The sequence below is a fragment of the Trachypithecus francoisi genome, unplaced genomic scaffold, assembly GCF_009764315.1.
Source record: "Trachypithecus francoisi isolate TF-2019V2 unplaced genomic scaffold, Tfra_2.0 Lachesis_group16, whole genome shotgun sequence".
NCBI lineage: Eukaryota > Metazoa > Chordata > Mammalia > Primates > Cercopithecidae > Trachypithecus > Trachypithecus francoisi.
The window spans coordinates 51,987,975-52,002,989 of NW_022681461.1; the positions used below are offsets into that span (position 1 = coordinate 51,987,975).

The window sequence follows — 15,015 nt, forward strand, 5'->3', positions numbered from 1 at the left end:
AGTGAATGAATGAAAATTATTTTTATTTGAGCTTTGGTTCTGCCATTTGCTAGCAATGTGACTCAAGAGAAGCCAGTAACCCCTCTGAGCTTCCCTAGTTCACAAAAGCCTATAATGAAGTCGACAGCTTCCTCAGGCTCCGAGGCTCGCAAGAAGTGCTCACATAAATGTGCGCTTAGGGCGTGAGTACTCACTCCCGAAAACTCCAACACAGTGAAAAGGCAGAAGCGGTGTTTTTCTTTTTTACATTTTTATAACAATATATAAAAGATGACATAAATGGAAATTTACGGTAGTGGGGGAATGCGTATATCTACTTCAAAAGGCAGGTCATTTTTAAAAGCTCTATTTTCTAAATTAAAACTACGAAAGCGGGGTGGGTTGTGGTGGGGGCAGTTGTGGCCCTGTAGGACCTTCGGTAATTGATGATCTAAGTTTCCGGAGGTGTCTCAGAGCCTCGGTGTTTCTTTCAATCGGGGATGCCTGCGGAGGGCAGAAAGAAAACAGGCGTTAGAAACCAGAGGTCAAAGATGTGTGGCGCATCCCTCCCTCCTCTCTTGCCGTCCCTACCGGCATTGAAGTACTTATGGACAAGGTTCTCGCAATGGCTTCACGTGCATGTACCCGCCGCCACCGCTCTCCCACACCTTCCTGGTCCAGCAGCGAGTCCACTGCCCGCCTGGCTGCTCCAGGCGCGCCGACCGCTCAAGCGCTCCAGGTCCGCCCGGTCAAGGGCAGAGAAAGTGCGACCGCTCGGCCCGCGGGGTTGCAAGAAGAAAACGAGTGTTATGTAATGAGTGTCAGTGGTTGCTCACCATGCAAAGGCGAGAAGATGTAGCCTTTCCCTTCCTGCCTTCCCAGGCATCTTTTGCACCTGGTGCGGAGTGAGCCAGCCAGCTAGCTATAACCAAAGGGCGCCTCAGGCTCTGGCGCTCCTCGGCTGAATCCCGTAGCTTCCCTACGCATGCCTGCTTCTACAAATCCACAAATGGTTTCCTATCATTTCTGAAACAAAATGGATGCTTATTTATTCATATGATCTGGTTTCTGCCTTTCTCTCTAATCTCGTTGTGTATGGGCTCTAGCTTGCCGTTCGGTTCTCCCGAGGCAGCATTTACACTTGAGAGTCTCAAGTTTATTTTATTCCTGGGGTAGCATTTGCACTTGAGAGTCTCTTTTTATGTTTATTCCTGAGGCAGCATTTGCACTTGAGAGTTTCTTCCTCCCTAGCTTTCATTAGATTCTCCGACCACTCTTTATTTTCTCCTCCTATTCACACTTCATATTTACCCACTGCATTGGTTTTATAAACTCGCTCTCTGAAAATAGGTTGTTATCTTGCTTAACGTCTATTTCCCAGGTCGGGCACTATAGCTTGGGACTGTAATCCCAGTACTTCAGGAGGAGGAGGGGGGAGGATCGCTTGAGCCCAGACAACAGGGTGAACCCTTGTCTCTATTAAAAACAACAACAAAAACAAACAAACAAACAAAAAAACAAAAACAGGCATCGTGGCGCACACCTGTGGCCCCAGCTAGTCGGGAGACTGAGGTGGGAGAACCCCTTGAGCCAGGGAGGTTGAGGCTGCAGTGAGCTGTGATCGCGCCATGCACTCCAGGCTGGGCAATAGATCGACCCTGTTTCCAAATGTAAACCCCATGAGGGCAAGACTCTTGTTTGGTCTCATTCACCTTGGCGTGCCCACCATCTAGAACAGGGCTGACCACGCAGTAGAATCTAACCATGTAATTAATTGTGCTTGAAGAGGGAGTGTTGGGGAGTAAGAGAAGGAAGGGAAGAAGGAAGAAATGAGACTTGTGTGCTTGGATTAAATATCTTCGGTTTGGTTAAGAGTCGTTCAATTTATTCATTTGCTTGTGGCCCAATTCGATAGTTTTACTCCCTCTCCCACTTGGCTCCTCTGGCTTTTTACTTAGCCCTGGAACCGCGCTGTAATTGGCAACTCCTTCTAAATCGGGACCGGATGCTAGTTGTAACTGGAGGCGAAGTCTCCTTCTTCACCGGGACCGGATGCTAGCTGTAACTGGAGGGAGTTGGTGGGGAGCAGAGGCCGAGTAAAGAAGAACTTCGCGTCTTTAACTTCGAAGGTGATTTTGCGTTCTGTATTTACAGCATCTCCAAGCAGAGGGCTTAGAGCTAACTCTCCACCCCATCCTCTCCGGCTCCCCTATGGCCCAGGGAGCCCAGTGCCCCGTTCTGGGCCAAACTAAGACGGATTTCAGAATCTTCAAGGTCATGTTTTACCTTAAATATTCGTGTTAATTCCTTTGTATTGCTTAATATATCTATTTTGTTTTTTAAAAAAGTGTTCCTCCTCCAGAAACAATTGAGTAATGTTGGCACTTTCAGCAGACAGCTGTGGGGGTAAGGAACTAGGGTCATGGAATGGGGGCGGAGGGAGGATGTTTTGAGATCGCAAAAAGGAAAGGCAAGGGCAAGGAGGACCACAATTCTATCTTCATTTCTCAGCGATCTCTTGCACAAGTTTAAGAGGGAAAGGAGAGGGCCTCTGTCTGCCAGAATGCTGCAAACTCCGGTGCACAGACTGCCAGGGTCAGCGAAGTCTTGGTCTTGTTGCCCTCAGAATCCCCTGGGGCAGCTCTGGAAAACTCTACCGCAATGAAGCGGAGGGTCAGATTAGTTGAGTTGTGCAGAAGAGCCAAGACTGAGAGATCTCCAGATGATGCCACGCATAATTGGGTTTGGAAATCCTGGGGTTGGTCCAGCCAGCTTGGTATGCAAATGAGGAAACAGACCTGGTAAGTGGATGCAACTGGCCCTAGTTTGGAGGAAGAGGGGGCACTAGACCTCTAGCCTCTTGAGTCTTCATTGCTCCGCAGTCTAGGCCTTAAACTAGGAGAGGGTAGGTATGCTTTGAGAAGTATAATGTACAGAATGGGCTTTCACGTGCGCAAGTTCATGTCGGGATTATTTCCCATTTGCCGCTCTGGCGGGGCAGAGCGATCGGGAGACTCAGGCCCTCCCATGGATTGGCACGTGAGCTGAGGCAAGACCCAAGGCAGGTCTCCCGGGCTGAACTTTCTGTGCTGGAAAATGAATGGTCTGAGCTTTGGAAGCTCTCCGGGTACAAATCCTTAGATCATCAGTCCTCACCTGAGGGACCTTCCGCGGCATCTATGCGGGCATGGGTACTGCCTCTGGTGCCCCCCGCAGCAGCGCGCAGGTACCGTGCGACATCGCGATGGCCCCACTCCTCAGCCAGGTCCACGGGCAGACGGCCCCAGGCATCGCGTACGTCCAGCCGCGCCCCGGCCCGGTGCAGCACCGCCAGCGTGTCCAGGAAGCCCTGCCGGGCAGCGTCGTGCACGGGTCGGGTGAGAGTGGCGGGGTCTGCGCAGTTGGGCTCTGCGCCGTGGAGCAGCAGCAGCTCCGCCACGCGGGCGCTGCCCATCATCATGACCTGCCAAAGAGAGCAGAGTGGTCAGAGCCAGGGTAGGGGCCGGCATGATGGAAAGGAAGCTTGTGTGAAGCCCCCTCACCGCCAAGCAGACCCCCACACAAGCCACAGGTGTCTAATTACCCCTACATTTGCTTCCAGTTTCCAATTTCCTTCTGGAGTTCTCTATCCATTCTTTAGTACACATTGAATTCCATTATAACCTCCGAACTTCTGCGGAGCTGTCGCCACAGGCAGAGAGCACTGTGAGGCACGGGCAAAATAGCAAAGGGGCAGGGACAAACTGACTTTTACTCCAGTCCAACTTCCTGTATTTCGCTTGAGATAAAACTACTGAAATTTCTTCCTGAAATTATGTTAGGCCTGGAGAATTTTTTTTTTTTTTGGTCACTGCTGTATATCCAAACGCAGAATGTGGTAATTGTTAAAAAGAGAAAACTTGTTTGTTTGTTTTTTTAAACAAATTCTCACAAAACTTTTAAGTTACCCTTAGTTTCTGGGAATGTTGAACTTCAATTTCTTTTTCATTAAATTAGTTTTAAAATTATATATTGGCATAGTACAGTTGTATATATTTATGTGGTACAATATGAAGTTATGATCTTTGAACACAATGTGGAATTAAGTCAAGCTAATTAACCCATCTATCATCTCAAATATTTGACATTTTTGTCAAATGAGAGCATTTGGGATTTACTATTTAGCTATATTCATCGTGCTGTGAAACACATCTCAAAAAAAAAAATCAAACTTATTTCTCCCATCTTAACTGAGGCTTTGTATCTTGATTACCACTCCCCATTCCTCCGACCCCTCCAGCTCCAGCAACCACCATTCTGCTCTTTACTTCTAAGAATGTAATTGCTTTATATTTCACAGATAAGTGAGAACATGTGATATTTGTCTTTCTGTGTTTGGCTTATTTCATTTAGCATAATGCTCTCCAATTCCAAAAATTCAATTTCTTCAAGATAAAATAAGAAGGCTAGATTAATTAGCCCTAAAATTCCTTCCTGTCTAGGTTGAATAATGCCTCCCCCACAAATGTCTATGCCCTGATCCTCAAAAACTGTTAATTTATTAACTTATGTGGCAAAAGAGGCTTTGCAGATGTGATTTAAGTAATGGTCTCGAGGGAGATTATCCAGAATTTTCAGGGTGAGCCCAATATAACCCCAAGTGTTTTTATTAGAGGGTCACAGTCAGAGAGAAGATAAAAGAATGGAAGCACAGGCCACAGAGAAAATACAGGGACTATGAGCCAAGGAATTTGACGGTCACTAGAAGCTGGAAAAGACAAGGAAACAGATTGTCCCTTAGAGTTTCCAAAAGGAATGAAACCCTGTGGACCCATTTTTGACTTCTGATTTCTAGAACTGTACTGTAAAATAATAATTTTTCTTGTTTTAGCTAACACATTTGTGATAATTTGTAACAGCAGCAGTAGGAAACGAAAAGGCTTCCCAGGTTTATGATTTGAGAGTTCATTAAACAAGAGATGGTCACCTTTTTGGTTCCTAAATCATCTTGGAAACAAAGCCATTTCCAGAGAGGAATTTTAAAATACTGTCTGCAGTCATAGCAACCTTAAAATTTGAGTGTTGCATGGTGGAAGTAGACAATTTATTTTAGGATAACTGTTATTTGTTATATTAGCTTGAGGATGGTGGTGTTAAAGAGGAATTACTTATTTTTAGGTACATTTCATACCAAACACAAATTGCATAATTTGCCTAAATCAAGGAATTATACTAAATTATATTATGGTTATTAAATCCTGTCCTGAGAAAGTGAAACTGACTTACTTTTCAAAGAGACAAAGAGAAAGTATAAGCAAACCAAAGTGCAGCTACAAAAAGAAAGACAAAATGTTGCAGTATATTTATTGTTCTGTGTATTCACTGAAGTTCTCTTCGTCTTGGTCATAAAACTAGCCTTAAAGGTTTTTATTATATTTCATAGAATGAAAAATCTAAAAAGTAATCCATATGTAAATATTTAAATCATGATAGAAATCCAAAGCAAAAGAAAATGAATTCATCGAATTAAAATGTGTAGGATGCTTAAACCCATTTGATAATAAATTGATATGAATTTAGTGTTTAAAAATATTATTCAAATAAGTGTTCCTCTATTAAACACCAATATAGTTAGTTAGGATTCTAAGCCAACATCACTTCCCCTTTTCTACATGTTCTTCTCCCTTCCCCATTAAAAACTGTCAAAACTATCCACTTTTCTTTTTCCTTTTTGTTTTTAAACAAATAAGGTCTCTTCTAAGATATTTTAGGACTACATAGCCAAACTCCCAGGTCCAAGCTGTTGGCAAAATTTTAGAGATGCTAAGTTACCCGTGCATTAATTACTTTTAAATCATCCCCAACTCCCTCACAAAACCGGAGTAGGGAGAGGAGAAACACCACTGTTCAAAAATGAGGAATCGAAAACTCTATCACAAAATAAACTATATCAAGTAAGCTAAAGATAGCAAAACAGCAGAAATATTAACAGATATTCATTCCCAAAGTGGTAACTACATCTTACTTCTGGCACGATCACATGAATGTAGCTCATTATTTCCTAAGTTCCTACAGCAAACATGTATTTATTTGCCCTACTCAGTTAAAAATAAACACAATATGTAGTTGCTTCTGAATGCTTTTTAAAATCTCTCTCTCTCTCTCTTTCTTTCTTTCGACAGAGTCTCACTCTGTCACCCAGGCTGGAGTGAAGTGGCTCCCTCTCGCTGTTCACTGCAACCTCAGCCTCCTGGGTTCAAGCGATTCTCCTGCCTCAACCTCCCGAGTAGCTGGGATTACAGGCGCCTGCCACCACCCCCGGCTAATTTTTGTATTTTTAGTAGAGGCAGGGTTTCACCTGTTGGCCAGGCTGGTCTCCAACTCTCAGGTGATCCCTCCGCTCCTTGAGCTCCCAAAGTGATGGGATTACAAGGCGTGAGGCACTGCGCCCAGCCGCTTCTGAATAATTTCGATCAGAAATTTATATTCTATAGTTATTCCAACATACACCACAGATTTCCACTGATAATCCCTACTAGTAAGAAAGATAAACTCCATCCAGGCATCTGTGAATTGGGGGCTAAGTAGTCCCAGCATATCTTACATTTCTTTAAGACTCCCGTTTTATCTCAAACCTTCGTAAGTTTTGTATCTGATAGAGCATACTTCCGTCTAATACAAATATGTTCCCCCCTTCAGATCTTCACAGCATTCGAGAGATTTGCACGCGGGTGCCTCCTCATTCCTTCCTTGGCTTCCCAAGCCCCAGGGCTTCGCCAGGAGGAGGTCTGTGATTACAAACCCCTTCTGAAAACTCCCCAGGAAGCCTCCCCTTTTTCCAGACTCAAAGCGCTACCTGATTCCGATTCCCCTGCAAAATTCGTCCTCCAGAGTCGCCCGCCATCCCCTGCTCCCGCTGCAGACCCTCCACCCACCTGGATCGGCCTCCGACCGTAACTATTCGGTGCGTTGGGCAGCGCCCCCGCCTCGAGCAGCGCCCGCACCTCCTCTACCCGACCCCGGGCCGCAGCCGTGGCCAGCCAGTCCGCCGAAGGCTCCATGCTGCTCCCCGCCGCTCGCTCCCTGCTCTCCCACTCTCCGCAGCGGCCAAGTGCACGCGGCCGCCCCACCCTCTGGTGACAAGCCAGCCCCTCCTCTTTCTTCCTCCGGTGCTGGCGGAAGAGCCCCCTCGGACTCCGTCCCTCAGCTCCTCTGGAGGGATTGCGGTATCTTTCCAGGCAGGTGGGCGCCGTTCGCGAGTGCTTGGAGGTGCTATTAACTCCGAGCACATAGAGAATGTGGCACCCCTGAAGTCGCCGCAGGGTGGGCCTCCCCCGGGGGCACCAACCGGAAGCAGCCCGCGCCAGAGTCAGCGTTGGCAAGGAAGGAGGACTGGGCTCCTCCTCACCTGCCCCCAACACCGCCCTCCGGCCTCCCTGCGCCCAGCCGCGCTCCCCCGCCTGCCAGCAAAGGCGCGTGCGCGTGCGTTCACGCGGTTAAAAAGAAAAAAAGAAATTCCCTCCCCGACCCCCGCCCCGTTTCCTTCCTCCGCAGTACAACCTTCCTAACTGCCAAATTGAATCGGGGTGTTTGGTGTCATAGGGAAAGTATGGCTTCTTCTTTTAATCATAAGGAAAAGCAAAACTATTCTTTCCTAGTTGTGAGAGCCCCACCGGGAATCGAAATCACCTGTACGACTAGAAAGCGTCCCCCTACCCCCTCAACCCTTGATTTTCGAGAGCGCGGGGTTCACTAAGTCAGAAACCCTAGTTCAAAGGATTCCTTTTGGAGAGTTGACCTGCCCTCTCCTTCTCCAGCCCTTCCCCTGCTACGTGTAAAATGGCTGTCTGGGGCAAGGGTTTCTCAGACGTGTACATTGCCTGGTATAAGAGCAGACTCTGAAAAGATGAGGTTTATTTAATATGGGGGAGAATTCTGCCTGTAGGCAGATAGGAAAATGGGGATGGAGTCATTGGAAGGACGGACTACATTCTCAAAGTCATAATTCCTAGACCAGAAAAAGTGCTCAGTGTTCTAGAGGCAGAGTTGCACAGTGATCCAAAGACCAGCTTTACACACTATCCTGTCTCCTTCACACTCCGCACATTTCTCTTTCCTACTGAAAATACCTTGCAGTTTTCTTAGTTATAAAGGGGGAAGGGAATATGAGTACCCCTTGCTTTACAGGGGTTGCTGTGAGTTTAAACGAATTGCTATATATTAATACATATAAGCCTTAAGAACACTGCTACACATCCTAAGCTAATACCGGTTAGCTCTTGAATTATCCGTTTTGAGGATTGGCTTGCAATCTTGTTTTGAGGCATAGAAAGAAAATGCTTTGGAGCCGGACGCGGTGGCTCACGCCTGTAAAAGCTGAGGCGGGCAGACCACCTGAGGTCAGGAGTTCGAGGCCAGCTTTGGCCGTCTCTACTAAAAATACAAAAATTACAAAAATTAGCCGGGCGTGGTGGCGCAGGTGTGTAATTCCAGCTACTCAGGAGGCTGAGGCAGGAGAATCGCTTGAACCCAGGAGGTAGAGGTTGCCGTGAGCCAAGATCGCGCCACTGCCCTCCAGCCTGGGTGACAGAATGAGACTCCGACTCAAAAAAAAAAAAAAAAAAAAAAAAAAAAAAAAAAAAAAGCTTTGGATAGAATTATCACTATTATATAAAAGTATTATATAAAAGGAAAGGCTGGACGCAGTGGCTCACGCTTATAATCCCAGCATTCTGGGAGACTGAGACAGGAGGATTACCTGAGGTCAGGAGTTCGAGACAAGCCTGACCCTGTCTCTACTAAAAAATACAAAATTAGCTGGGCTTGGTGGCGCATGCCTGTAATCCCAGCTACTGGGAGGCTGATGTAGGAAAATCGCTTGAACCTAGGAGGCGGCGCAGGTTGCAGTGAGCCAAGATCGCGCCATTGCACTCCAGCCTGGGAGACAAGAGCGAAACTCAGTCTCAAGAAAAAAAAAAAAAAAAAGAAAGATCAAGAAGACCTTACTCCCTGAAAAGATTATGGGCCCCTCCACCACCCTCACTTATAAAGAAAAGTTAAACAACACTAAAGAGTATAACAAGTGCAAGGAGGTAAAAGTTCTAATTTTTCCTGTGACTATTACTTTTTAAGCTTTTCAAAAACATATATTACGTTTTTAAAAAATGGATTGCTCAGACTTTGCTGATGCCTTAAGCACATGCTTAACCTGCCTACTGGATAATCCAGCTCTGTTTAAAAGTTATATTTCAATCCCTGGTTGACTTAAACCTTGTAGACCCAGTATATCTTGTACTTTTAGTGTCTGCTTGATGTTAAAACATGTAGTTTTTAAAATGAAGCCAATGGAAACAATTTGGGATGTCAAGTATGTTATTAAAATCTACAATGCATTACTGTGCCATTTATATTTTCCTCAGGGTACCTCTCATTTAGCTGTGTAGCAATGATATGGAAAATTCAAACTATCGATAAATAAAATTCTTTTAACTTAGCTTAAGATATTTTATGATGGAGGAGGAAGAAAGAGTGGTTGCCAGGATGGGAGGGAGGGAACACATATCCATCACTAATACAATGGTTTTTTTGTTTGTTTTAGGAGATGGAGTTTCGCTCTGTTGCCCAGGCTGGAGTGCAATGGCACGATCTCAGCTCACTGCAACCTCCACCTCCCAGATTCAAACGATTCTCCTGCCTCAGCTTCCCGAGTAGCTGGGATTACAGGTGCATGCTGCTACACCCAGCTAATTTTTGTATTATTAGTAGAGACGGGATTTCACTATGTTGGCCAGGCTGGTCTCGAACTCCTGACCTCAGGTGATCCACTCACCTCGGCCTCCCAAAGTGCTGGGATTACAGGTGTGAGCCATCATGCCCGGTCTACAATGGTTCTTAATGGGGGTGGGAGAGTGGGAAGAGTAGGCTCCTTCAAGAGGCTGTTGAAATACCTTCTTCTCAAAAAAGAAAGTATGTAACGATTTTTAAAAAAGATGTGTCCACTTCCACGTGTATTTCTAGATAAAACTTTCAGGGAATTCAGGGATTTCTCTGAAACTCTACCATGGATTTCTACATCAAGAACTCTTTCAGCTCTTGTGAAATACATATATAGCTATTGGTGAAGAAGATGGGAGATGCAACCATACAAAAAACAACATTTGGATGCATCATATACAGGTGTAAAAGTTGACTGCTTTGGAAATACCAAGAACAAGTTTTAGATATGTATACACTCTCTTACCTTGCAGTAGAGCTCTGGAAGGATTATGGCCTCCTTGGGTGGGGCCCTTTTGCTCTAGAAATTGAAGTCCATTATCTATTATAAATCTTACGTAAATAGTTAATAATAGTGGGAAAACTTTCCTAGTTTCTCTATTAAAGAACCCACCACGCTCCCAGTTTACTCATACATATCGACCTGAGGTGCAAACCCCTAGAAGAATGAAAATATACAGTCCTGGATCTCGGTGCTCCTTATGCCAGCCTCAGATTTCCTATGTGCAAAATGAGATTATAATATATTTCATGTGGCCATAAAATATGATAATGTATGTCCAAAAGCTTTCAATGTAAAAATTTACTACATTTACTAGAATTTACTAAAGTTTGTTGGTTGTTGTTATTATTATTCTCACACTTACGTTTCCTCTTTCCTGAGAATGCCATTCTTTTTTAGATTTGCAATGCGTTGGCAGTTTTGAAAATCTATACTGTGAAATTTAAACCTGTCTTAATTCTGATCAGTCTTATAACAAAAAGACTACCACCTGTTCATTCATTCAGCAAGCTCAGATGCTAAGGGCAGACATGGGGTAGGAGGGAGTAGGTCAAACATAATATCTCTAGAGTCAGACTGCCAGGGTTCAAACCTCAACTGTTTCACATATTGGTTCTTTAACTTTTAACACAGTTACTCAACATGTCTGGGCCTCTGTTTTCTCATTTGCATGATTAGGATAATAACTGTACTTGCCTCAAACAGTTGTTTAGGGATTAAATGAGGCATGTAATGCTCTTAGAAGAGCAAAATAAAGTGCAGAATGATACAAGAAAATGAAAAGGGGACGAAACTCATTCTCATTTGTCTCTAGTAGGCAAAGACTTCCTAGATGCTGAGAGCTGATCCCAGTCTTGAAGAATGATGTGAGTTTAAAGATGGAAAAGGAGAAAGATATTCTAGGCAGAGGTAAGAGGATGTGCAAAGGCATAGACATTTAGGAAAACTGAAAGTAATTCATTTAGACTTATTCGTGAAAAACAGCCTGTGAAGGACTCCTCAGAGAGTCAAAAGAAAAACTAGGAGAAGGGGTGGCAAGGAAGTGAGGACACTGTGTTGACTACTCTTTCATAGCTTGGTTGTGATAGTTCAAGGCCCTATGCCATGAAGTGAGGCAGATGAAAGGTGGAAGAGACCTGAGCACACACATACCTAGAAGGGCAAGTGCCAAGTGAAGAGAAGGGAAAGTCAGAAGAGAATAAAAATGAAGTACACAGGTAAGATAGGATATTTTTGAGGACCCGAGGTCCCTCAAAAGTAATGAAGAAATAGAACTCAATGTACAGTGGTGGTTATAGATTTTGTCATAAGAGATACATAGATTTGGGAGGGAGAAAAGGTCAGAACGGGGAGGAAGTTGAGGCACTTCATTCCATGAATGAGGAGGTTAGCTTGTTTGCAGAGTGAAAATAAGATGGTGGGTTAGGAAGTTTGAGAATGGTAAAGGTTTGGAATACCTCTTATGAGTAGAGAGGAGTAAGACTCAGATAGAGAAGCGTTTTGTTTTTTAAAATCAGACTGGAGAACCCAACTGAGGGTTCATGACACAGTAGGGACACGATTACTTTCTTTAAAGAAAGCCCTGCAGTGGTGCTACTACTTCAGCAACCCTACAAATCAAAGACTAGTCATACTAGATGTGAATATTAATTCAACGTATTACCAGAAAGAGACAGAAAGATACTTGAGAAAGTAGTGTCCTAGAGTTAGGTTCTGGTTCTGACGTGGCATTGTGGGATTGGCAAGGTACGATATGCACTTATTTCATGTGATAAGCAGATGATTTCGTTAAGAAAATAAAAGGAGTTGAGGCAATAGCTCTACACTGAGACCAAGTGACAGTTCTCATGTATCTAATGAACTGTTTTTTTGACTGTGAAATTTTTTGAGATTATTTCTAGATTCATTGTCCATAATTTTCAAAATGGGCTCTCTCTTGTTCTATTCTTTACACTTGAAGTGAGATAATACACACATATTTCTTTATCAGTTTCAATATTAACATTATTATTAAAGATAATTGTTTTAAATATAGCTTCGTGTTAAAAACAAAATATACATAGAATATCTCTGGGGAGATACAGGAAAAGCTGTTACCTGTGAGGCAAGGAAATGAAGAACTGGGATGGGCATGTGACTTACTTTTCACATTCCATGATTTGTATTGTTTGAATTTTGTACTATATGCATGGCCTTTCTAATGAATTAAATAAACATAATAAAACTAGTAGACAAATAAGAGTTACTTTTATTAGAATCATCATTCATAGCTGTATTTGAAAAAGAGTAACTGAGTACCTACTATATGTCAGGCACTGGGCTTAAAGTTGTCAATATTAAGAAAGAAGGGTTCTTAGTCAAGAGCATGTATTAGTAACAACCATCAGTATATTTGCTTCTCTGGAGGAGGAAGGTGGTATTCAACTGGGACGAGCTCTTGAGTGGAGCCCACAGTAATCATTTGAGGAGGGAAGACTGAGGTGATGCATTCTGATAAATGACACCTCACACTTGTGTTACCAGGAAAAAAAGGTTTCAGAGTCTGGAGACAATCCCATAATTAAAGAGAATTCCTTAGGAAGTAGCTTATGAGAGCAAGACATATGCCCTGTAATGGAGTTCCTAGGTACAGCTGTGTTAAGCCTTCATAGATGAGTTCTAGAATAGGATGTTGGGTGCAATAGATAATTATTTGAAGGCAAAGGCAATAGAGGAATAATTCCATGCATCCCTTTAATTTAGAAAAGCAATAATGTAAGGAAATCAGAGTCCCTGGCCTAGCTCTACCACCTACTTTGTTACCCTGAATAAATGACTTTTTTTTTCTAGCTTCAATGTCTTGATCTACAAAATGGGCATAATCACAAATATGTAAAAACAGATTGTGGTTTGGCCCTGAAGTGCCAAAGTGCTCCTGAAGCTGCCCCGGATAAAAATTAAAAATTCTGATAATCAAGGTCCAGTGTGGGTGGTGAGAGTATTTTAAATGGGAAAGAAGTACTTTCTTAGGTAAATAATTGCAAGGTATTTAATTATTTATTTTCTACAAGGAAAAAAGATCGCTTCAGCATGAAAGGGAGACCTCTGGGAAAGTAGAGCAGACTTCCAAACAGATTTGCTAAGAAAAAACAATGTGTCCCTGGGAGCAGATCTGTAGAAGTTTCAAGACAGAGGATGTTTCTTTCTCCCTTTTACTATCCTCTATTTAATTAAATTCAATAGAGCACAATTATTTAGTATTTGCTATAAGGAAGGTACTCTTTTAGAAACTCTATGCTATCTTCGCTCATTCAGAATTATTGTAAAATTTCTCTTCCTGCTCAAACTGGATCTCAGTAAGGAGTACAAAATGCAAAATTCTTTGATGTTTTGTAGATTTAATGCATAATTATAGTTAAGTCATAATTTCCAATCTTAGTTTCCAAAATGTTAACTGGGTGTAGAATTAGCAGTACCTATTATCATCTTCCCAAGAATATTCTGAAGGAAACTTAAAAGTACATTACTTATTATATAGCAGGTGTCTTTTCTAAATTATGTACAAAACAAATGTGATTTTAAATCTATGTAAGAAATTTACTATTAAAATATCTCTAGGGTGTACGCTTGTGAAATGAGGAATCTTTGCAGCTCATGAAAACAATTATTCCCTAACGTTTTGGTAAATGTTTTTTATGTTGATAAATTACTTGTGGTGAATTACTTATACCTATTTGTAGCTATTTGATCAGCTGAGAACACTAAAACATTAGCACAGTATGTATATATGTACATATTATATGTACATATTTGGTATATATGTATATTATGTACAGCACAGATATTGAGAATTGGCCTCATCCTGAGGAACAAAATAAGTAATAAACATAATTAGAGGAGATAGGCAGGAAGAAATATAGATAATAAAAAATTCATTAAAAGTTGCCCCCAACTATGTGACAGCATTAAGCAGTTTTATACATGTAATTTACAATTCTACAGCTGTCCTATGGGATAGAGAGTATTATTCTTTCTTCATAATGTGGACAACAAAAGGCTCACAGTGCTTAAGTAATACGGAAAATAAGAAAGTTCAGACTTAAGGTTCTCAGTTCTGTTTGAGAGGTCCTCACTCTCCCTACTACAATATCTGTTTTTCTAATGATAATTTATCCAGTATGTGGTGGACAACTCATCAATGCTTCCTTTTCTTTGAGGATTGTGCTTTAGAGCAAGTTGCAAAACCTGGGCCAAGATTACTGACTCTCCATTTTCAGAAACTACTGTGCTTCTATGATTATTCTTCAGTAGTAACACATAGTGATAGAAATTTGGAACTTAAAGACATGCAAAGTCTCCTGAAAGTCACTTAATTCAGTCCCCTCATTTTTGAATGATTTGCTTTCCTGATTAAAGCTCACATATGTAAAAATAATTTAGGAATTAGCTGCACATAGAAAATGAAAAACTACCCTATACAAAGCAATAATTAGTAAAATTTTGAAATACTTCCTCTTTTTCTTTGCTTAATCTTTACATTGTGAATATTATGCAATTTTGAAATGAGCTTTTTCTAACTTATTAGAGCATTTTCCAAACTTCTCCAAAAACACTTCATAAATGCTACTTTTAACAGCTGTAACACATTCCACTGGAAAAATAGTTATAATTTACTTAATGATGTCCCTGTTGTCAGATATTTAAGGTGTTTCTAATTGCTACTAAAAATAGTATTGTAGTTTTTCAAGGGTAGAAAGGTCTTGAATATATTGCAAAACTGCTTTTTTAAAAGTCACCATTTT

At 42.2% G+C, this 15,015-nt stretch overlaps 1 protein-coding gene across 9 annotated transcripts in view; it reads right to left on the bottom strand.

The window, feature by feature from the left end:
• CDKN2A (cyclin dependent kinase inhibitor 2A) overlaps positions 1–15,015 on the bottom strand; it is a 26,248-nt gene continuing 11,233 nt past the window's right edge. For 6 of the 9 annotated variants that reach the window (XM_033237490.1, XM_033237496.1, XM_033237494.1 and 3 more), the window contains exons 2-3: positions 3,136–3,442; positions 1–483 (exon numbers count right to left, since the gene is read on the bottom strand). In XM_033237490.1, coding sequence (XP_033093381.1) covers positions 470–483; positions 3,136–3,439 — 318 coding nt within the window. In that variant the 5' untranslated portion in view covers positions 3,440–3,442 and the 3' untranslated portion in view covers positions 1–469. Of the gene's footprint in view, positions 484–3,135; positions 3,443–3,562; positions 6,064–6,893; positions 7,391–10,198; positions 12,142–15,015 lie in introns of those variants that run through there. The other 3 variants (XM_033237493.1, XM_033237497.1, XM_033237495.1) reach the window with 3 other exon arrangements.